The following is a 24,881-nucleotide window of genomic DNA, read 5'->3' on the forward strand; positions in this document are numbered from 1 at the left end:
TAGTGAACCCTGTCTCGTAATGTAGATACAGTTGGGGCTTCTATTTTTAAATGGATGAAAGGGCCTGGGATATAAGTGATAGAATGATTACCTAGCTCATCCTTTTGGAAGGAAATTGCAAGTCTGCTGCAGCTGCCATGGATCTGAGACTGCAAGAATTCCTTTCCTTTGGGGCACTGACTTGGGTGCAGAAAGAGACACTCAAACTAGTACATTAATATGACATTCAGACAATGCGCTGTCCACTTGTTTTCTCCCCCGCCCCCGCCATAACCTATTATTTCATTATTCTTTAGTGTGTGCGTGTTTGTTAAGCATCCAACTAAAGCAGTCTTCCATTCAATTATAATTTAACTTTAGGAAGCCAGAGTAGAAATGTTTGTTAGTGTTGTATCCCCGGTGCCTACAACACTTCCTGACACACGGTGGATACTGAATATAATATACAATTTGTGAAACAAATATCTGCCCATGGAAACAAAGCCCCCTCCTTGAGGAGTGTGTGGGTGTGAAAGAAGGGAAAATCCTTTACAGTGGCATGATGGGTCAGTGCCAAGTGGAAAACCCATACCAGGGGAGACCAGGCGAGCAGGCTGGGAAGGGGAAGATCAGCGAAAGGCAGGCCTCAGTCTCTTTTTAAAGGAGCTGGTCAGAAATCTCTTGAGCAACAACTGCCTCTAAAAGTGCAAAACTGGTGCTAAGGAAGCAGAAGAATCCGGGAAACCGCACAGAAAGGCCGGGAGCTAGGGGAGAAGGTCTAGCCTGAAGAAGTGAACAAGATCCTGTGGAAGCGAAATGACCCTTCATTTGAATGCAAATGCTATGTAAAGCCTGAAGCCCCTTGACGTCAGCCCAGCCTTTGGTGGCCCTCCTTCGGCCCACTACCAGTCACCTGGGAACCTGGGGGAGGAAAGGAAGATTGGAGTTAGTCCCAGACGCACAGAGGAGCCAGTGGTGCAGCTAGTGCTGACCCATTGATTCTCTCCTGCGTCTCAAATTCGGGTTGGCGCTAAGTTTACAGGGACCTCAGGATGGCCTAGGGGGCAACTTCTTCTATCCAAGTCATCATGTATGGAAGCTGCCTTTTGGAAAAAGAAGCGGGCATGTACCCAGGCACTCTCAGGAGCCCTGGAGGAGGCAGCACTGCCGGGGTGGGTACCTCTGGGGGTAGTGGTAGTCCGCTGCCTGCCTCCAACTTCACTACGGCCCCAGCTTACCCACACTACATGGGGTACCCTCATATGCCTAACATGGATCCTCATGGGCCGTCGCTGGGAGCCTGGAGTTCACCCTACAGTCCGCCCAGGGAAGACTGGAGTACATACCCTGGGCCGTCCAGTACAATGGGCACAGTGCCCATGAACGACATGACCTCGAGCTCTCCGGCTTTCGGCTCACCAGACTACAGCAATCTGGGCCCCACCAGTGGCACAAGCAACGGCGGTAGCCTGCCAGCCCCGGCCAGCGAGTCACTGGTCTCCATCGACTCGGGCACGGCTGGTGCCAATTCTCCCAGCAGGAGCCGCCACAGCCCCTATGCGTGGATGCGCAAGACTGTGCAGGTGACCGGTAAGTAATCTATCCCCGCATCGATCCTTCCCCCCACTGCTTTACTCTTGGTCCGCCTGCCCTCTTACTCTTCACTACCCCCGCCCTCCAGGAGAGTTCAGTTAAGCAGCCCACCGCGTAGCCGGTTGGCAGGATAAGTACTTCCCGCCTTTGCGCCTAGGTTCAAAGCCGGCCAAAAGTAGCGCTTGAGACGAAACCTCTCTTAGGGATAGTTGGGGTGTTTGGTTTGGTTTGGTTTGGTTTTATTTACCCTTTCTGGATCAGTCAAGAAAGTGAGCACATGGGTTCCTGATGAACCATAAGGATCGGGATCCAACCCTGTCGTTGCCCAGATGGGAAAACATATGCACATGTGATGGACGGGGCGGGGTGGCGGGGGCCGAGAGCTGAAGCTGTTACGATGCTGGTCTGTTCTTTCTCCTAATCTTTCCCCACCCTGGTGTGCAGACTTGACAAAAATTGGTGATGCTCAACTTAGTAGGTGCTTAACTGGCAACCGACGACCCTTGTCTATGAAGGTTTCCAAAGCAAAGCGTCTCCGTTATAGGACTCTCAAGGAAACTGCAGCTTCCTTCGCCCAAATTAGCAGTGTCTGAAACCTATCACTTTCCAACGTCCCTTTGCGCCGAGGGAAGTGTTGAGGCAGCGAGGTTACAGCAATGAGCTGTCATTTCATATGACACAACACTCACACCTGCCAAGGTACAACCAGCATTATCCCCCCAATAAGTGCCTAAAGCCCTCATTGCTATTCCAGCAGGTGTCCACGAACTGCAGAGGCAGAATGCAAGTCTGCGACAACGACAACACACAAGATAGCATAAAGATGCCAGTTTAAGGTCTAATGTCGCTGCCCAGCAAGCCCTCGTGGACAAGAGGCGCATAGAGAAAGTGAAGGATCCTTAGCTTTAATCTTGGACTGGGATGGGGTGACGCTCTTGTTTTCAGCTGTGGTTGTTCTCTTATCACTTTCTTCTTATTCCAATACTTGCTCCGTTATTAGAAAAAATAGTGACGTTTGACTGTCACATTCATCCCCTCTGGAGAAGCAAACATATGTCAGTAGCATTAGTCCACAGTAATTATGTTGTTCATAATCCCGTGTTTTCTCTTCTCTCTCCTCCAAATTGCAAAGGTGCGAAGATAGAAAGGTACCATGTCCCACCTCTAGGAGAATTTTCAGCCAGAAGGAGGAAGCTCCAGGTTCCTTATTAGGGTTAAAAGTAACACTTTACAAGCTTGCTTACAGGCCTGTGGTGGTAGGCAGCATTAAAAAGAAAACAAGGGTGAGTCCTGTCACTTTCAAAAATGAGGTTAGGAGAGGGCATCCATCCCTAGAGCTGCTGCTCTATCTAATCTTGGGGATAAAATTAACACCCATTCACCAAAACCTAAAAACAAGCAAAGTACACATTTTTAAAAAGACATACTTTGCAACACGGGAAGGGAAGGATGCCACTGGCTTGTTGCTTTTAATAAAAAAACGAGGAGAAAGAGACATGATGAAAAATTATGTTGTGATGAATTTTCTGCTGATAAGGGTAAAACACAAGAGTTTCATCTTGAAACCTTTCACTTGATATATATCTCAGAGCTTGCTTTGGATAATTCTGATGCCAAGAAAAGTTGAGAAGGAGCCTCCTTAGTCTGTCTACCTTCATCTGTGAAGCCCTCAAAGCTGACTTAATTATGCCACCTGCGGAGTTTTCTCTTCAGTGTTGTTTAGAAGCTGAACACTGAGAATGATCTTGCAACTGCTCGGACTCTCGGCAACTTGTCCTACAGACAAAACTTGGCTAACTAACTATTTCATTTGAACTCCTTGAAAGCTATAGGCTTGCTATATTCTCGTAGCCCAGGTTGTTATTTATCAACAATTTTAAAAGATGATGAATATGCATAAGAGCACAGCATAGCACGCACATAAGTAATGCTTTGCACAATCTGGAGATTCTAGATTCACTGAGTCTCTTTCAAGGTATCAGGCCATAAACTCCACAAAAATAAGTGTCATCACCCCATTGGACTCTCTGGACCAAAATGTACCCCTTTACATGATTAGCAAACAGAGCAGGGGATAAGTGTTTGTAAAATGAATGAATGAATGAGTCAGATCTCCCAAAGCTTTCTGCTCATCTTGGAGCATTGCAAAATATGTGGTCTTAGGGCTGAGAGGAAAAAAAATCTATGAACAGCAAACTGGAAGTAGCCCTTCCCTGGATTAAGGCAATCCAATGACAGGTTTGTACATTGATGGAAGATAATTGAAAGAGACTTTAGTTAACGTGGGGGGAGCATTCATTACAGCTGTGATTCCCAATGAAAGCGAGGAGATTGACATGGAGAATAAATTACTGCCTTCCAGATGATCATAGTTTTTCTTAGTATTCTATTCCAAACACATGTCTTTTCAGAGATTTTACAAAACCTTATCCAAAAGTTTCTATGAATGTCAACATTTTCATACAAGCTCATATTTTAAACAATGCCCAGTGCATGAGAACAAGTTGGGGTTTTTTTTTTTCATTTTCTTTAGTACAGAACTATGAGCCTATATGAGCGTTGGTCAAGCACCATCCTAAGCAGAGCTGGAAAGACACCTCCCTGTTTACAAAAGGGAAGGAAGTTTGATTCTTATTAAGCCACTCAACACTAAGGGAATAAAAATTAAAAGTTCTATTCAATTAGGACACTTCACAAACTGAGTTGCTTAATAATCCCTGAAGCTTATCATTGTCTTTCTTGGCTTTTCCTATTTTGTTGGCGAATTTCTTAAGTGAATTTGGATGTGATTTTTAGATAAAAGCATAAAGGATTGCCATTGGGTAAAGTCATCGTGGTGGTACTGCCTTTTTAAGACAACTGGCTTTCCATTGTGATCCTATAGCTTAATGAGGACTTTTCTGCCTAGTAGCACTTTGACTACGAGTCTCTCCACTGAACACAGTTTCAAACACACTTATGGTGATAGTAAGTCATCACATGTGGTGACATTGCCTTATGAACTGTGAGGGCGCTGTCTCCTGGGTGCTGGGAAGGAGCACTATGAACTATGGAAGTGTTTGTTCACATCTTTGTAGAAGAAGTAATGAAATTCTTCCTTTAGGGAAATGGAAATAGCTCTTCAATATATCTTTGACTTTTTTCCATCCCTAAATCAACTCTCAATATTGGCTAAGAAGGAAATTCTCTGGTCTCAACATGTCATTGTCTCTGGAAAAAACAGGAACGTAAACAATAAAAACAAGTACACTTCATGCTTTCTTTGCGTTCAGCTTTAGTTATGGAGACGTGGACATTATGCTCTATTAGAAAGTGTCCAAATCCCTGCACTCGTGTCAGGGGAAGAGGCAATGGGGGGAAAGAGATGAGGTTCTGACAAGGCAGCCCAAGAGGCGTTGCAGGAAATATCTATTTGTTTCTCTTTGTAAACTGTGCAGGTAGTACACTCCCTGTCTTCTTGGGGGTTTAGGTCTTATCTATCCGATTGGGGCTACAGACCCCTTTTAACACTTGTTTAGCTTTGATATGCATCTAGGCCCTTCTCATGGCTCCTTTCTTGGGAGGTTATATTGCCGGAAAGGGTGAGCATTTTCATGGCAAATAAAGAGGCCTGGTCTTGACTTTTATTGTCCTCAGAAGAAACTGCAAGAGGGGAATTTATGACCAATGGGGGTGGGGAAGGACCACAACTTTTCCAGAGTTCTTGAAGTCTGGTTATATTTACTGATTAATTGACTGAAGACACAGACACACACAAGTTGAATTTTAACCTCTCTGCTTCAAGTTAAAATTTAAACTCAGTCCCTTTTTGATCAGGAAGGGTTTTAGGGAATATCTCTTCAAAATTATTAAATTATTAAAGGTTCTGAAAACATTAAAACTCAGGTTTTCCTTTTTCATCCTTCAGCATACATTCTGTCTTTGGAATATGCCAAAAGTCAGATCCCTCGTTTCCTATGTTTCTGTATGGATTCAGAAATCTAGCTCAAAGTTTGGGGCTGTGAGGAAAGTTAATTGGCTGGGACCCATCATTTCAAGGGAGGGAATTTTCATTTCATTAAGTAGCACATAAGTTATCGAGCCATTTAGTTGAATCCTAAGCTAGATCTGTTTCGACATCCATGCCCCCCCCCTCTTCCTGGAGATGAAAGGGTGTCTGACATTTGTTTAGGGCTTGTAAATTCCAAGCCAATTGGTTGATGTTCCTGAATGTAAAGAGGGTTCAGGATGGGATCCATGCTATGTAGCTCCTTTGTTAGGCCTGTGCTGCATCTTAACACCTCAATGGAGTTTAGGGACCCACTTTAAAGAAGTCTTTGTCCTACAGGTCGCTCCCCAAAATCTCACATCAAAAACAACCAGAGAAGATCAGAAGAAGTTTTCTAAAAGCCACAGAGAAAAAGAGCACGAACCTAGAGGGGGTTAGAGAAACTGAAAAGAAGGGGAAACTTCCTAATCACCTTTGGAAAATTTGAAAGGAGGAATAAAACTCCATTTGAAGGAAAGCATGAGAAATTAGCTCAATGTTGTAACACAAGCCAAATGTTTGGATATCCTTTCAAAGCACGTGCAATGCTCACTTCAGTCTGCTTAAGTCAACACTTCCTCCTGCACCCATTCACTAGCCACTTGGAAATAAAAAAAATGCCTTAAGACTCCCACAGGAAAGCTATTACTTTTTCTAACAAATAATAGGAGTTATTTTGAAACAGAATTTGCTAAATAGCAATGAATATTTTCTTTTCAAACTATATAAATTCTTTCTAGGTAGGTAGCACATGTAACTATGTCAGGATTCCAGAATAGTTTGCCACACTTGGAATTACACTTCCCAACAGGTTTAAACTGGGAATAAATCTAGCATACTGAACTGGGCATCAAAGGTACATGCTTGGGTCTATACTCATAAGCACACCAGCACAAATTCACCTACTTATACTGAACCTTGGGTTCCTTATTTATACAATGGGGATAATACATTTTCTGCATAATTCAACAGAGTAGATAAGATGCTTAATGGGAAACAGTCATGAAAGAACTGCATAAAATGTAATTCATGGTGGGTGTTGCCATTGCTGTTCATCCAGTTGTTATATGTGGATGGAAACGGAATGAAATTCATGGTTTGAGTGTTTATTTTAAATGTTTTGATATAGCAGTGGGCCAATAGAGTAGCTATAATCTGACTGATCATTTCAGGAGAAACATTAAAAAGCTATTTGTTTCATCTATGTATATTAGAATGATGATTAGCTATAGATATCATGGCCGCAGATAATAATGCATTTAATGGAGAAATAGACATGACATATTTGATTTAAAAATGCATTTGCTTTAAAATTTAAAGTAAAAAGTGAAAGTAAGAAGAGTAACTGGTTCCTTCAACCCAAATAATCTCCAAAGGAGGAGAATAAGATGAAATGTAATGCTTTCTCCCCCAACAGGGAAAACCAGAACAAAAGAAAAGTATCGTGTGGTTTACACTGATCATCAAAGGCTGGAGCTGGAAAAGGAATTTCACTGCAATAGATACATCACCATCCGGAGGAAGTCAGAGCTGGCAGTTAACCTGGGCCTTTCTGAGAGACAGGTATTACCAAACATATCCCATGTGGTCATTTCAATTGTCTAGGGTTTGGAGGAAATAGCAAAATAGAGAACATATGCTTTCCTCAAGCACCACTAAACCCACACTCAGCCGATGTTGTTTCATTGGCCTTTGGGTTGATTAACTATTGAACGGGTGGGTATCATGTGGGCCTGGGAATAAGAGATGGAGTGAAGAAATGCAAAAGAGATTTTAATTCCAATACAATTCATCAATCAAGTCAAACCTTGATCTGATCTCTCGAGTAGTACTGAGTGGGAGAAGTGAAAATTTCACAACTCTGGCCACTGTCCGCTCCCTATCAGTCAAACAAACTACAAGAGGAACTGAACACTAGTGAAACTCCATGGATGGAGCTTTTCTGCCATTCAAGATAAGGAACGCAATCTTCTTTGGGCTGTATGATGTTATGATGCCTGCCTCAAATTTAAGTTAACTGAGTACTCAATGAAGATCAAGTTACAGCAAAGGTCAGCAGTTTCCACTCATTTGGATTTTGCAGTTACATGAGCACCTGGTGATTTTCCCCTCAAGTCTAAAAGTGATGCTAGAATCATAGAAGTCTATAGAAAAAGGTAAAGTCCATTAATACACGGCCTTATCTCTTGCAGTTTGCATTCCATCCATGCGTAGGCACATTAACACCACTCTGGTGCTGATTTCCAACAAGAAATAGATAGTATTTCATGACCCTGCTCACCCAGGTCTAGGTGGTGTTAACTTTTTAATATAAGGAAGTTTCTCTTAATGACTGACTGTAATCACCTTTGCTATTTAGATTGTTCTTTCTCATCAGCAGTCCTTGCTATCTTTATCTAATTATTTCTACTTGTGTGGCAGAGGATGCAAGGGAGTTTTGCGCTCAGAGTTGGTAGTCCTAGATTTGATGATTTCAGTCTCATTTCTTGCAAAGCGCCTGCCCTCTCTGCGCCACAGCTTTTTAGAACCTGTAAAATGGGTATACTTCACAAGATTACCATGAGACTCAAATGAGGGGATGTTCAGGAAGGGGCCTTGTAAAACCAGCAGTCGCTGTGTTACCACACCCATAGTAGTCCCCAATAAGCATAAAGCATTTTGTGTTTCAGGTGAAAATCTGGTTTCAGAATCGCAGAGCCAAGGAGAGGAAGATGATCAAGAAGAAAATCTCCCAGTTTGAGAACAGTGGAAGTTCCGTGCAAAGTGACTCTGGCTCCATCAGCCCTGGGGAGCTGCCTAACACGTTTTTCACCACTCCGTCTGCTGTCCGTGGATTTCAGCCAATTGAGATACAACAAGTCATAGTCTCCGAATGAAACAAGAGCAGGAAACAGAAGCACCCTTCCCATGGCAGTGTCTCTCTGGCCTCTAAGATAACAGCAGGGCAGTTGAGATTGGATGTAACTCCTTAGAGGGCAGAATTCCAAATAAGTGGACACACAATGAGCTGCAGAGGTTTTAGAAGTCTCTAACATTCAGAAACTATTCCCAGATAATTCCTATTCTACGCTGTTCTATGTGGGCCTGGGCGGGAAGTTCAGCGATAAGTTTTGCTACTTGTAAAGTCTAGACTCACGAGCCCTTGCAACTTTCTTCACAATTTCAGAAACTTGCTTGTGAACAGATTTTAAAACACAGTTCTGCCCAGAGGCACATGTACACATATGTTCTTGTGTTTGTTATTTGATTCTGAGCATCTTTGTGGTCCTTTTTAGGGAATAGGAGTAAAGTAAGCCGACATTTATCTCTAGATACTTTTCAAGCAGTAATTAAAAATGCCCAGTCTTCCTAACAAGCTAACTTTGTAAGATAGCATCAGGAGGTTATTACAAATCTATTGCCACAGGCTAATAGAACAAAGATCACTTTTCCCCTCAGATAATACTCACCTGCCATCAAATACCTAATCATAGAACTTGGGAGATGTAACCATTTCAAATCTTGTCAGAACAATAAAATCAGACTAGAAGAACACAGGCCAATTTAATTGAGTCGATAGCAAGGCAGGTAGTCACCACACAGAATAAACTGCCCTGCGCTCTCAAAGAGCTGTGGTTCACCACTTAGAAATATACAATCTGGGTTTTCAAAAGGTGCTGCAGTGAGTAGGGTGGCCCGGCGCTTTTGTGTTGGCACAGTACACTGTTCACATATTAAAGTGGCCAAAGATTAGGCCTCTGGTTTGAAGACAAGGTCTCACAATTACCTATTTGGGAGTTGAAAATAAGAACTGTGTCTTCCTAGTCCTTAATAAAATGTCAGAAAAGGAGCTTATATTTCTATGGCTTCTGCAGAGGATACATCAATTAGTGCTGAAAGATTTAAGGGAAAACCTTCCACTTCTGACCTGACCTCTTGAAAGCATATTCCTTATAACACACTTATGAAGAAGGTATCAATCACCCCATTTTACTGATATGGAAAATGAACTGTGAATATCAGGTCACTTTCCAAAAGCATAAAAGAAGACAATTACAGCTGCTGATGAGGACCTCAGCCTCCAGAGGAGGATCTTCCTCAGTTTGGAATAATAAGTCCAAACTCATTCTTAATACCTAAAGGATGCACCTTCAGCTGTAACAGTCCCATTTACCTGGAAGTTGCCCTTTCTTACTGTAAAACCTATTGATGTTTCTCTATTTCACTAGACTCTGAAAAAAAACTGGATTTTTTTCTTAATAGCATATTAAAGGCATTTTCTCTCAAAAGACATGTTTATTCTTTCTCTGAGTGCTGAGAAAAAGATACACCCCTACTTTTATGGCTACATTACAGTGGTATATACTGGAGGCACGTAAACACCAAAGCTCAAAGGTTGTACTCCAAGTAGCCTTCAATAAGGAAGGGAGGTGGGGAGGGGCAAAGCAGGAATAAAAACTCAACAAATGGCCAACACTGTTCGGTGGGTTAAATGGGGAATTAAGGAGAGATAGTCTTTTCATTATTTTTCAAATTTATGCATACTATTTTCACTCTGATTTTTTTTTATCCACAAGGAATTTGGAGACTTTAGAAGAGTCTGCAATCTATTCAGTGTTCCAGTCTTCAAATACTTCACTTAACAGCGTTGATCTTATCTTAGAGTTTGTGTGCAACTACAAAGAAAGACCATTGGGAGGACCTGGCCTATTTCCAAATAAAGAAGGAAGTAAGGCCGAAGGAAAGTTTTCCACTGTTGGCTCAAATCCAGAGAACTGGCCACTTCTCTGGTTGAAACATTTTAACATTACCAAGTCAAATCAAGAAGGGAAGGGGAGCCAGTAAGGAAGAACTGGAAAGGCGGAATCTATTAGAAGGTGGTGTGGAGAGCACTTGAGAGGTGGTTATCAGACTACAGAGATGCTGCAAAGGGGCTGGGAGTGTAGCTCAGTTTATAGAGTGCTTGCCTGGCTTGGAGTCCTAAGGCCAGTCTCCAGCACTGCATACATGGAGCATGGAAGCTCGTGCCTATCATCCCAGAACTCAGGGTATAAGGCTAGAGGGTTCTTGGCTCTATAATGAGCTTGAAGGTAGCCTGGGCAGCTAGACCCTGCCCTTCCAAAAAGAAATATTACAAAAATAATTATAGCAGAGTTATTACAACTCTGATAACAAAAAAAAGGCAAGGAATCTAATGATGAGTTTAGTCTACATAGATAACCACATTATATAGTTTAGATTCTGTCCCTCAAATGGATTACTGGCTCTCATATTCATACATGAATATGCTACTGAGGAGAGACACAAATAATACACAATTACTGTGTTTCTTATGTAAAGGCAATTAACAGGTTTGAAAGGTGGAGCTGACCTGGGAACATGATCATTAAGTCTTCAGAGTGGCAGTGCAAAGCAAAGAAGTCTTGTACATTACTGTGTGTACAATAATGTAAACTGATAGTAAAAGTACATAGGACCGTGGTGTTAAAAAGTACTACTAAACCGGGAAATAAGAGCTGGGTTTCTAGTTTGACCTGATTTTGTAGCTGAAGAGCTGTGTGATTTTGGTTAAGCCACTTGACCAATAAGAGTCTGTTATGTTATTGGGTTTTTTTTAAGTTTTGGAATGACCTTAAAAGTTTATTCTAGTTTTCACACTCTTAACATGTTTGGAAAGGCCCTATGCTTTTACCTTTTTCCAAAAATCATACAAAATCTCAATCTCTCTCTGATATTTTTTTCAAGGCTTAAAATATCACTGTTGGAGATTTCTTGCTTTAGTCTCAAAGACTCTTAATATCTTCAGGAGGTCTTATTTCATGCCATCCTCATCTGTAAAGCATGGATTTTGAATTCAATTTTACCAGTCTCTGAAACTCTAGTCCGTAGCTACCTAATAAAAACATAAATGCCAGCCTTTAATCCCAGCACTTGGGAGACAGAGGCAAACAGATCTCCGAGTTTCAGGCCATTCTGATCTAAAAAACAAGAACAAAAACAAAAAAAACCCAGCCAAAAAAAAAACAAACTTAAATACAATTGGAAGAGACAGATACTTAAACTGACAGTCATTTCTCTAATCCCTTTCAAACCTGAAAGGCCTTCTTTCTCTAAGTGTATCACAGGAGATGTTCCTGAGCAGAAGGGAACTTCATGAGATAAGGCTGCTATAGAATAATAAACTCAAATTGGTTAGACTGAAGTTTTTACCTTTAATTGTATGTAAGCATGTATTTCAGATAACTCCACAACTCAATTATCTGTCAGACAAAATGTCTCTCTCCTTGTCTTCCAGTATAATCTTGTCTGACAATGCACTACCCTGATAGAGGAGTTTAGAAAATGACACCAACCGGGCGGTGGTGGCACACGCCTTTAATCCTAGCACTCAGGAGGCAGAGGCAGGCAGATCTCTGAGAGTTTGAGGCCAGCCTGGTCTATAGAGTGAGTTCCAGGACAGGCTCCAAAGCTACAGAGAAACCCTGTCTCGAAAAACCAAAAAGGAGAGAGAGAGAGAAACACACTTAATAGAATCTGTGAACTCTGTAACACATCACTTACTTTGCAGACAAGCACATTATAAAAATCACAAAAGGCAAAGAAAATAAAGTGGAAAGATCCTTGAAAAAATGGTGACAGAAGCCCTGAGCATGATGTCTTACACCTGTAATCCCAGTACTAGGAAGGTGAAGGCAGGAGGGTCAAGATGTGATGTTCAAGGACATCTTGGACTGTATAGTGAGTTCAAAGCCAGGCTGGGCTACATGAAACTCTGTCTCAGTAACACAAATAGAAAATATAATGTCAAAATGTTCCAATTTTGATCAAAGACATGAACATATCTGTTCATGAATCTCAGTCAAGTAAGATAAAATCAGAGATTACACTAAAACACATTAAAATGAAATAAAATTAAGGCAGAAGACGGCCAGAGGTCCCATAGCACTGGTAAGGGCTGGACAGGCACCACTCTGGTGATTATGTGGTGGAGAGACGGGAAAGAGAAGCAGAATGGTTCATGTGCTGTGGAGAGAGGAAGAACTGGAGGGTCAACAGCTTTGTGAGTGGTCTTACTGCCACCTGAGGCCATGTGATGTCTGGGCCAAGCTGCCAGTGAGGGCCTAGTCTCAGTCTCAGGCCCTACTGCAGCTGGGATCTGGTTTTATGCTCATGGTCCCTATTACCACCAAAAGCCATGAGGATGAGGATGTCTGTGGTCTGGGCTGCCCCCTGAAGCTTTGTTGCAGCCCAAGGGCCACGCTGTGCTGGCCTCACCCCTCACTTGAAGTGGGAGAGTTGGCCCCACCCTTCACCAACCAACTACCACACAGTGGCACCCAGCAATGGCATTGACGGGATGGGGGGAGGAGGGTGTATTAGAACCATAGCCACAGGAGCTCCGTGAGTCTGGGCAACAGCAAGATTTCCGAGGAGTCTCAGTGAGGATCCAGTACTGATGGTGTAACAAAAACCAAAAACCTCTAACCAGACCGATGACTCATTGCTATGAGCATTTGCCAGCAAAGCTGTGTGGGCAAAAGGGAATTTTAATGTACTGCTTAGTCCTCAAGCACTCTATAAAATATGAGTGTCAAAAATACACAGTATATAGATCACCCATGCTGAGATGTCCATATCTTAGGCATGGGGGCATATCTACTAAAATTACTTGTAAATATTGGAGCAACGTTGGCCTATAAATCTCAAGATGAGAAAAGATTTGCTTTATTATGAAATGCTCACAATTTCCTAAAGCACCTGGAAAAGACTTCTAGGGCTTTGCTCGGTGTCAAGTGATTTTGATGTGGCTTCTCTTCATTAGCCCTAGAAAGCTGTGCAAAGGGGCTGATGCTCGTTAATGCTTGAATTTCTGCTCTTGGTCCACTTGTATAAGTGAAGTACTTTGAAAGTGTTGATGTACAACCAAATTGGTATTTGTTAATCTTGTTGATTTTAACAGAGAAAATAGAAGACACTGGAACTCATTTGTCTTGCTTTTTCCATTTTTAAAATTATTACCTTATAGTTAGTGATAAATAACCTAGACATTTGCTGTATAATGCCTTACTGTCTTGTTAACAAGGCTGTTTTTAAAGAATCACAATCCTAGTCCCTGACACCCCACATATTTTAATGTGTTAATGTCATGTGATGAAATGCTCCCATTCCTAGTCCCAGATGCTCAGCTTATTGTGAAAACCAAACACACACATCCATTTGATCTCCTTCTAGGAATGAAGTAAGGAAACCACCTTTTTTTAGTTCTCTATATTGTTCTTTTGGTGGTTTTTTTTCTTCATCCATATTCTTGAAGAATAAGAATTTGGCTTGTGTCATAGTGGTTGTGGCTAACCCATATTTTGGCATGATAGAAGAAATGTATTGTGTCTCTACAGTTTTCTGGGAAAATTGATCTTTTAGTAATTGTTTTTCCATCTTTAATAAATAATTCTTTAAATTTCAAATAGAGAAAAAAAGCTATCAAATCCCAAATATATCCACCAAAATTAATTTTTCAAAAATAAATGAAAAATTAAGAAATTCTTGGGTAATAAAAGCTGAAAAAGTGGGAGTAAAAAGCTGGGCAGTAATGGTGCATGCCTTTAATCCCAGCACTGGAGAGGCAGAGTCTGAGTCCAGCCCAGTCTACAGAGGGAGTTCTCGGACAGTCAGGACTGTTTCACAGAGAAACCCTGCAGAAAGAAAAACTGAGGAAATTATCACCACTAGAGCTTCCCCACCCCTCCCCCCCAAAAACTCCAAAATCTAAAGTGAGTTCTGAAGGCCGAAATGAAAAGAAATAGGAACAACTGGCAGTGGCACCAGGATTTGTACCCACTGTTTGATCAAAAGTGACACCCTATATCCAAAGAGTCTGGGATGATTGGAAGTGTCACCCCAGTTCCTGGCATCCATTCTGGGATGTTTGGTCATAAATATCACCTCAGCTCCTTGTCACACCCCTATATCCAAAGAGTCTAGAGTGTAATATTAAGCTGGGGGCATCACCCCAGCCCTCTAACACCCATATATCCAAGAAGTCTGGGATGATTGGAAGGCCCTGGCCTGGCAGTTGCCCTGGCTTGAACTCCAACTCCCAGCCTGCCAAGCGCTGACCACCCCCACAGGGTCAGGACCACTCCCCAAGGCTATGGGGTGGGGAAGGGAGAGGTGGTTTGGGTTTAGGTGTGTGCTCTCTCTATCTTTCCCCTGTCATGCCTCGGGCCACCAGGGACCACCAGCAGAGAGATTTTTTTTCCTAACACCTACTGCTTGTGCTGGCTTTTTGGGAACCTATGCTCTTTGGATGAATACCTTGCTCAGACTAGATATAGTAGGGAGGGCCTTGGACCTTCCCAAAGCCTGATCCTCTCTAAGGATTGAGGGGGGGGAGGGGTAGGAGGGTGGAGTGAATGGGAGGAGGGGAGGGAGTGGGAACTGGGAATGGTAAGTAAAATGAAAAAGGATTAGCTTCTTTCTTTAAAAAAAAAAGAAAAGAAAAAGAATTAGTCACAAAAAGAAAAAAAAGGCTGGGCACATGCTTTTAATTCCAGTAACTCCAAAGCCAGTGTTTGAGGTCAGTCTGGTCTGGTCTGTAAAGTGAATTGTAGGACAGTCAGGGCTGCTTAGTGAGACCCTGTCTCAAACACAAAAGAGAACAAAAGCCTGCTGGGCGGTGGTGGTACACGCCTTTAATCCCAACACTCGGGAGGCAGAGGCAGGTGGATCTCTGTGAGTTCAAGGCCAGCCTGGTCTACAAGAGCTAGTTCCAGGACAGGCTCCAAAGCTTCAGGGAAACCCTGTCTTGAAGAGAGAGAGAAAAAAAAACAAAAACAAAAAGAGAGAACAAAAGCCAAACAAACAAACAAAACAAGCAGAGCATACATAGAAAAGGCAAAATAGAGGCTATCATTTTTTCTTAATCAGAAATTGTGGTAAAAAAGATTACACTCTCTAATCAAAAGCAGGAATTAAGAGAATGGATTAAATTATATAATCAAAGTATTAATATATGCTGTCTACAACAGTTTCAGTTTAGATCCAGAGGCAGAAAGAGATTGAAAATGGACTGTACGCAATTGCAAAGGGAAAAGATTCTCAACAATTAACACAACAAAGTGAATTCCATAGCACGTTAAGGGGATCATTCATATTCAAGTGCGGTTTATCTCAAGCATGCAGAGATAGTTCAAAATCTGCAAATCTATGAAAATGATACACTATATTAACAGAATGAGAACAAAAATATATGACCATTTCAATAGATGCAAAAAGGATATTTGTCCAAGTTCAAAACATTTTCACTATGAACTTCTCAACAAGCTAGGCATAGAAATACATCTCAGCACAACAGAGACCTTGGATGACAGAACACGAATGACACCATAGAATGCACATTAAGGAAAAGCTGAAATTGCCATATCTTGTCTAAAAGCAAAAGAGAAGAAAAGAGGAGTCTGATCACTTCCAGTCAACAAATATTTAAAGTCCTGCCCAGAGCAGTTACACAAGAGGAAAATATGCCAAGTTAGCCCAGATGGAAAGGAGAAAGTAAATTTTCGTGGTTTCCAGATATCATCTTTTAATTTCTCAGAAAACTCTAAAGCCTCAAGCAGAAGCTGTCAGAGCTGATAAATACAGTAAAACTGCAGGACACAAAGTCAGTGTGCAAAAATCAGTAATGAATCTACACCCTGACAGGAAAGAATCTATGAAGGATTTCACAAAAGCATCTCATTTACAGCAGTGAAGATAGTTAGAAATAAATTTAACCAAAGACATGTGTGTGTGTGTGTGTATATATATATATATATATATATATATAAAGACTTTATTTATTTATTTATTTATTTATTTATTTATTTATTTTGGAGAAATGGTCTTACTTTAAATCCTTTGCTGGCCTAGAACTCACTACATGTAGACCAGGTTGACCTCAAACATGTGGCAATTCTCATAACTCTGCCTCTCAAGTGCTGAAATTATAGGTATATACCTTCACACCCAGTTTATGAAAAAAATTGAAGGCCTAAATGGAAAAAGAGTCCACATTTATAGAACAGAAGAATTACTTTTGCTAAAACATTTTACTACCTGTTATGCCTGGATCAGAGTCCCCCCCAAAACCAACTAGAAGACCAAGTCCTGTTTGTAAAAGCAAAGAGCTTTGTACACAAGTTTGCAAACTCAAACTCTCCATTGGTTAACATTTGTCTAGGGGTGTCCTGGTGAAAAGAGTTGGGTGTTTGCTGGTAGGCAATTTTCTCCACAACAGTTGGAATGCTAGGAATTTCCTCCTTGGTGAAAAGATGATGGGTGTGTGCTGGGCTAAGGGTCGTCTGTCCCTGGGTGGAGCATTGGTGGTCTCAGTTTGGGGTCTTTCTTAGAACTAGGTTACGCCTTAGGGCAAACTGAGACTCAGGCCTACCTTGAGCTTGTCATGGCTGGGTCCTGCTACACAAAGCTATTTGTCTATAGGTTCAATGCAATTCCTATCAAGCTATCGCTGGCATTTTTTACAAAAATAGAAAAAAACCCCACAGATTTCATATACACTCACAAAATACTGTCCAGTCGAGATAGTCAAGTAATCTTGAAGAACAAAGGTGGACTGGAGAGGTAGCTCAATGGTTAAGAGCACTGGCTCCTCTTCAAGAGGATGAGGGTTTGGTTCCCAGGCACCCATAGGGTGGCTCACAACCTTCTGTAACTCCACTTCCAGGAAATCTGCTACTTTCTTCCCACTTCCTCAAGTACCAGGCATGCACATGGCACATAGATATACAAGCAAGCAAAGACCCATACATATAAAATTTAAAAGGTGGGGGGCAGTTTGGAGAGATGGCTCAATGGTAAGAGCACTGCTTGCTCTTCTAAAGGTCCTGAGTTCATTCCTAGCAACCACATGGTGACTCACAATCATCTGTAATGAGATCCAGTGGCCTCTTCTGGCCTGCAGGCATACAGGCAGACAGAACACTGTGTACATAATAAATAAATAATTTTTAAAAAATAATAATAAAAGAACAAAGGTGATGTATCATACAACCTTATCACAGTAATCAATACACGTTTATAATGCTGGCAAAACAAAGGACATATAGTCTCATGGAACAGAGTCGAGCCCAGAAAGAAATCCACACACTGACTACCAATTGGTTGATTACTAGTTTCACCAATGCTGCCAAGAATACACAGTGAGAAAAGCGTATTGTTTTCAATAATTTTAAGGCCTCGTATTCTTATATAAAACTTACTTTAAAAAATGAATAAATGACAGAAATGTAAAGCGTCTATGGGGAATGAAATACCCCATAGTCTTGGGCATTTGGATGTTAGTCCCCAGTTGGTAGCACAGATTCAGTAGATTCAGAAAATGTGGCCTTGTTAGAGGAAGTATGTCCAGGAAAGCTAACTTTAAGAATTTAAAGATTTGTCACAAGTCACAGCTCATGCTGGTGAGGATGTAGACCAAAGGGAACACCCACTCCTCCATTGCTGGTGGGAGTGCAAACTTGTACAGTCACTTTGGAAATCAATATGGCAGTTTCTCCCAAAAACTAGGACTCAATCTACCACAAGATCCAGGTATACCCTCCTTGGGCATATAGCCAAAGAATGCTCCATCCTACCACAAGAACACTTGCTCAACTATGTTCATAGCAGCATTATTTGTAATAGCCAGAACCTGGAAACAACCCAGATGTTCCTCAACAGAAAAATAGATAAGGAAATGGTGGTACATTTACACAGTAGAGTGTTACTCAGCTGTTAAAAACAATGAAATCATGAAATTTGTAGGCAAATGGATGGAACTAGAAAAAACCATACTGAGTTAGGTAACCCAGACCCAGAAAGACAACCATGGTATGTACTCACTGATAACTGGTTTTTTATTGCTGTGAAGAGACACCATGACCACAGCAACTCTTTTTTTAGGGTTTTTTTTTTTGAGATAGTGTTTCTCTGTATAGCCTTGGCTGTCCTGGAACTACTCTGTAGACCAGGCTGGCCTTGTACTCACAGAGATCCACCTGTTTTGGTCTCTCAAGTGCTGGGATTAAAGGCATGTACTGCCATCGCCCCACTGACCATGGCAATTCTTATCAAGAAAACATTTAATTGGGTGGCTCACTTACAGTTTCAGAGGTTCAGTCCGTCATCATCATGCCAGGGAACTTGGCAGCATGCTGGTAGATGTGGTGCTGGAGCAGAGACTGCTACATCTTGTAAGCAACAGGAAGTCCAGTGGCTGTCACACTGAGAGAAGCTGGAGCAAAAGAGACCTCAAAGCCTGCCCCCACAGTGACAAACTTCCTCCAACAAGGTCATGCCTCCTAATAGTGCCACTCCCTTTGGGGGCCATTTTCTTTCAAATTGCCTTAAGTAGACATTAGCTGTAAAGTAAAACTCTGCCATTCACAGATCCTTAGAGGCTCAGTAACAAGGTGGACTGGAGGTGGGTGGGGATAGGAACAGGAGGGATCAGGTAGAGGAGTGGAAAGAGAGAGTACTGGGATAGACAACTGGAATTGGAGAGCATTTTAGGGGAGAGGTAGAAATCTAATGCAATGGAAACTCCTAGGAATCCACAAGGGTGACCCTAGGGAAGGCGCCTAGTGATGGGGGATACGGAACCTGAAGCAGCCATCTTCTGTGGCCTGGCAAGTCTTCCAGTGGTGGAACTGGAACACCAACCCAGCCTTTTACCTACAATTTGTCCTGCCTGCAAGATGTGCTGGGGTATAAAGGTGGCACAGAAGTTGTAGGAGTGGCCAGCCAATGGCTAGTCCAACTTGAAACCCCTGCCACAAGAGAGCCCACCCCTGACGCTGCCTGGAGGGCCAGAACCCAGAGGCTGGATAGCCCAGAGACCCAGAATAGAATCAAATACAGCCACCGGGCGGTGGTGGCGCACGCCTTTAATCCCAGCACTCGGGAGGCAGAGGCAGGTGGATCTCTGAGTTCGAGGCCAGCCTGGCCTACAAGAGCTATATCCAGGACAGGCTCTAGAAACTACAGGGAAACCCTGTCTCAAAAAAACCAAAAAAAAAAAAAAAAATCAAATACAGCCATCGAAAAAAAATCAAAGAAGCGATTCCTAGTGATACTCTGTTATACTTGTAAACAGGAGCCTAGCATAATCCTCATCAGAGAGGCTTCATCATGCAATTGAGGGAAGCAGAGGCAGAGACCCACAGCAAACATTAGGTGGAGCTCTGGAAATTCTTCAGAAGAGGGTGGGGAAGGATTATAGGAGCCAGAGGGTCAAGGACCCTCAAGAACACAGCTCACAGAATCTACTAAGCCAGGCTCATAGGAGTACACTGAGACTGAAGTGATAATCAAGGAGTTTGCTTTGGTCTGACCTAGGCTTTCCGCATACATGTTACAGCTGTGTAGTTTGGTATTCTTTTGGGACTACTCAGTGGGAGTGGACGATGTCTCTGACTCTTTTGCCAGCTTTTGGGACTCTTTCTTCTCCTACTGGGTCGCCCTGTCCAGCCTCAATATGATGGTATGTGCCAGGTCTTACTGTAACTTGTTATGCCATGTTCCACTGATGCCCCTGGGAGGCCTGCTCTTTTTTGAAGGGAAAAGGAGGAGTGAATATGGGGGAGAGGGAAGGTGTATGTGGCAGGACTGGGAGGAGATAAAGGATGGGAAACTGTAGTTAGGATGTAATATGTGAGAGAAGAATAAAGAAAAAAAGAGTAGTTTAACACAGTGACAGGGAAAGAAACTAAAGCTCTTACAATGGGAATGCAAACTGAAACCACAGTAAGACACTTCCTTATGCCTGCTAGAGTGATTACAGCAAAGACAAAAGTTAAGTATTAGCTAGGACCTGAAACAAAGAAAGTCTTAGCAGAGGTTGGAGACGTGGCTCAGCAGTTAAGAGCACTGGCTGTTTTTCCAGCAGACCCCGGTTCAATTCCCAGCAACCACATGGGCGCTCACAACTGTCTGTAACTCCAAGATCTGACACCCTCATCTGACACCCTCACACAGATATACAAGCAGGCAAAAATGCCAATGTACATAAAATAAAAAAAGAAAATCTGTATAATGTAAGAATGCAAATTAGAAAACCCATTATGGCCCCAGGGGGTGGTGGCCCACACCTTTAATCCCAGCAGAGAGCTTAAGACCAGCCTGGTCTACAGAACAAGTTAAAGGACAGCCAAGGCTACACAAAGAAACTATATCTCAAAAAGAAAGGAAGGAAGGAAGAGAAGAGAAGAGAAGAGAAGAGAAGAGAAGAGAAGAGAAGAGAAGAGAAGAGAAGAGAAGAGAAAAAAGTTCATTATGCATAACATAATTAAAATTTAATACTGTTTGATCAGTAGATGCATTGTAAAAGAAAATGGGCTAGAATTTGCAGCAGAATACTGTTCAATCAAAACAAAGAAGGAACTCATGTTACTTTTTTATAAGTTGTAAGAACCTGGAAGACAGTATATTAAATGAAATAAAGTATACAGAAAGACAAAGGTCACATCATTTCACTCTTATGTGAAATCTAACAACACTGATTTCACAGAATTAGAGTAGAATAGCGTTTACCAAGTACTTAAGGGAAAGGTGAGGAAGTGTTTGTCAAAGAATTTCAATTAGGTAGCAAGCACAAGTCGAAGAGATCTATTGAAAAGCATAGTGACTACAGTTAATGAGACACTGTATTCTTAAATAATGTTTCAAGTAGGATCAAGAACTCTCTATACAAACATAACTACATTAATGAGTTTGACTTAACCATTCCATTATTAATATATTTTTAAGTTAATTTACTTTTGTGTATATGCAGGCAGTTCTGTGACTGGTGTCTACAGAGGCCCGAAGAGAGCATTGAATCCCCTGGGACTGGAGTTCAGAAGTTGTAAACTGCCAAATGAGTGTTGGGAGACAAACCCAAGTCCTAAAGAAGAACAGTCAGTGCTCTTAACTACTAAACCATCTCTCCAGCCCCTGAATATATTTTAAATAAAACATGTTTTTTTAATGATGAATACATTGTTAAGATTCTTATGCTGAATTTATTCCTGTACCATAAGTTTTTGTTTCTTTAGTTTCTACTGGGATCTTTTTCTTCTGTGCAAGCTCCTCTTCTGGCTTTGGAACAATCTGTTCCTTGTCATTGAGGATCATCTTGATATGGCAAGTGGAGCACATGCACGGGTTCATCCGGCCGCGAGCTCTATAAGGTCATTGGCGCATCTTGGATGCTTTGTTCACCTGGATGTGTTCAATGACTAGAGAACCTACATCTAAACCCTTCAGCTCAGCATTGCTCTCTTCAGTTTTAAGCACATGCAGTAAAAATTCAGCACTCTCTTTTGGCCACCGACCCTGTCTTCAGCCCCACTGTTTGGCCAGACCTACGGACTCCACCATTGTACCTTCAGAATGGGATACATTGCTCCTTTAAAGTGACATCTTCCAGATGTTTGGTGGCTTTTCGGATGTGCAGACCCTTGATGGCCACGGCAGTTTCATGGGTGTTCTTAAAGTGAACCCGAAGATTTATTCCTCTTGATTTGCATGATTTTATAGGGTTTTCTGGGTCAAGAGAATAGCAAACCGCCTTCACAGGTCACCTCAGCAAAACCATCTTCACAGGTCTGAAGATCTGGAATAAATATACTGTCGTTTATACAATGCGTGTGTCTAAAACTATATTTTCACAAACTCAAAGAATTGTTGAGTTCCAGGAAGCTGAATTGAAAGATTCACATTAAACAGGCCAATAACCAGACCCTAAGAGCCCAAATCTTCCCAACTTTCCCCGGTCCTGACACCCTCCTCCTCAATTACCAGGACCTAGAGAAAAATTTTTGTTCCTAAACTTAACCTTGCCCTCTGTTCTGCCAACACCTTGCCAGGTCCAAGAGACACCAGAGAGTTCCACAAATCCTGGATAGCAGTAATGTAACCAGATAGCCTAGGGCATGGCCAGCATCCCAGATTTCTCAGGTCCCCCAAGATTTCGATGCCCACAAATCAGCAGATAGCAGTCTTGAGAACTCAACACCCTCGGCCCCTTAACCTGCCATGCCTAACTCCTTGCCTTTTTATGTTAAGAGAAAGATGGGAATGTTATAATTTTTATGCAGGCCTGCCCTATCACCTGGGTATTCTGTCCCTTTAAGAAACAAGCTCCACCCATTCCCAATCTCCCCCTTCTTGCTGAGGCAAGCTGGTCTCTGCTCTCTCCTCTATCTCCTCTCTCTCTCTCTCTCTCTCTCTCTCTCTCTCTCTCTCTCTCTCTCTCTCTCTCTCTCTCTCTCCCCTCTCCCTCCCTCTCTCTCTCTCTCCCCCTCCCCCTCCCCCTCTCCCTCTCCCTCTCCTCCACTGTTCTGAAGAGGCTGCTTTTTGTCTCTCTCCCCATTTCTTTCTCTCTCCCCCCCATACCTCTCCTATCCTTATACCCTCCCAATACCCACTAAATAAGCTCTCCATTCCCAAGCTCTCTCTGCATGGCATACCTGTCTGTCCCTTATCCACCGCAGTCTTCCAAACTCACAGTGGGACCCGCCAGGGTCACTCACACTGTAAATCATAACATATATACAATTTTATTTGTCAAGGTATTTTGAGATGTGTGTCTCTCTCTGTATGTGCATGTGTGTTGTTGCTGCTGCTGCTGGGGATAGAACCTTTGTATGTGCTAGACAGGTTCTACCAAGAACTATAACTCCAAACCTTTATGTCTCAATTTGAAACAATAAAATACAACTCAATTTAAAATGATAAAACACAACCCAATTGTTGTAGATAAATTATATATGTGGACGCATCAAAAATAGATGATTTTGGAGGATTCAACATAAATATCACTTTCATGCTAATACTTTTATAAAAGGTAAGGTAATAATTAATGCTGCTTTTATTTTCTACAAAAATGTGATTTTTATTTTTAACACATTTATTTACTATATATACAGTGTTCTCCTGCATGCTAGAAAATGGAACCTGGTTACTTGGGACCTCCGGAAGAGCAGCCAGTACTCTTAACCTCTAAGCCATCTCTCCAGCCCCCTCCTCCTTTTCTTTCTCTCTCTCTTTTCCATTTTTTTCAAAACAGGGTTTCTCTACATATCCCCAGCTATCCTGCAACTTTCTCTGTAGACCAGACTGGCCTCAAACACACAGAGATCTGCCTACCTTTGCCTCCTGAGTGCTGGGACTAAAGGCATGCACTACCACTGTCTGCCCCCCCTTTTTTTCATATAAAGCAACTAAAATATTTACCTTACAGGTCCTTTTATTGGTGCTCACTAAGCACTTTTGCTCCTCAAATGTCAAATTCTGAGCCAATAAACTTGAGCTCTTCTAAATATATACTTTGAACCAAGCTTGGTGGTACACGCCTTTAATCTCATCACTTAGGAAAGAGAAACAGGCAGATTTCTATAAATTGGAGGTCAGTCTAGTATATATAACAAGTTTTAGGCCAGCCAGGGTTATGTAGTAAGACCTTATCTCCAATGTGTATATGTGTGTGACAGAGAGTATATACACTTTACTTATTCCTTAATATAATTAATCATCTGCTTTCTCATGTCCCCATCCACATATGATTGCAACAAAGTTACTTTCTAATAAATAGGAGAAATATGACTTAAATACTAATTTTTTACCTTAGGTTTCAAAAAGTTGTAATCTTAATGGGCTTATATTTATTCAAAATATATTTTGTAAGACTTACTTGGCATTATTGCTAGACTAGACACAAATAGGTGATAAAAGCACATTATTTAGTTTTTAAAGTTTGTATTGTTTAGAAAGTGAGAGCATCTCATTTCCAATAATGAGAGGCAGGGGCAGGGACTGAGAATGAATTATGTTGGGTAAATGCTCAGAAAGGCAAAGATATAAAGGGCAGCAATAAACATCTCTTAAAGGTGCATAAAGATTGGTAAAAATAGGATGTATGTCTTGTTAATCTCTACACCTGAGATCCTTAAATCCTAAAATGAGGCTCAAGGAGAAGCTGCCTATATAACAGGCATAACCATCCTAGCAATGTGAGGACCAATCATCATCTTATGGTTTCAGTTTGCATTTCTCTGATATTAAGATTCTCACATTTTAGAACTCTGCTTAAGGTTTTTTGTGGTTTTTGTTTTTTTTTATTTGCTTGTGTGTTTTGTTGGAGTTTTGGGTTTTGTTGGGTTTTATGTGGTGTGTTTGTGTTGTTTTTGTTTCGTTGTTGTTGTTTGAGACAGGGTTTCTCTGTGTAGCTTTGGTGCCTGTCCTGGAACTAACTCTTGTAGACCAGGCTGGCCTTGAACTCACAGAG

The 24,881-nt window shown here is 41.8% G+C and overlaps 1 protein-coding gene and 1 pseudogene across 1 annotated transcript; one reads left to right on the plus strand and one right to left on the minus strand.

Moving 5' to 3' along the window:
* Nucleotides 1-1,067: 1,067 nt before the first annotated feature.
* Nucleotides 1,068-9,828, plus strand: Cdx4 (caudal type homeobox 4). Its single transcript, XM_038316638.1, has 3 exons — nucleotides 1,068-1,569; nucleotides 7,017-7,162; nucleotides 8,269-9,828. The coding sequence occupies exons 1-3, from the start codon at nucleotides 1,068-1,070 to the stop codon at nucleotides 8,473-8,475; spliced, it is 855 nt and encodes a 284-aa protein (XP_038172566.1). The 3' UTR covers nucleotides 8,476-9,828.
* An 11,776-nt stretch (nucleotides 9,829-21,604) lies between these two features.
* LOC119804303 lies at nucleotides 21,605-23,038 on the minus strand (annotated as a pseudogene).
* Nucleotides 23,039-24,881: the final 1,843 nt, after the last annotated feature.

Source organism: Arvicola amphibius, chromosome X, assembly GCF_903992535.2.
Source record: "Arvicola amphibius chromosome X, mArvAmp1.2, whole genome shotgun sequence".
NCBI classification, from domain to species: Eukaryota; Metazoa; Chordata; class Mammalia; order Rodentia; family Cricetidae; genus Arvicola; species Arvicola amphibius.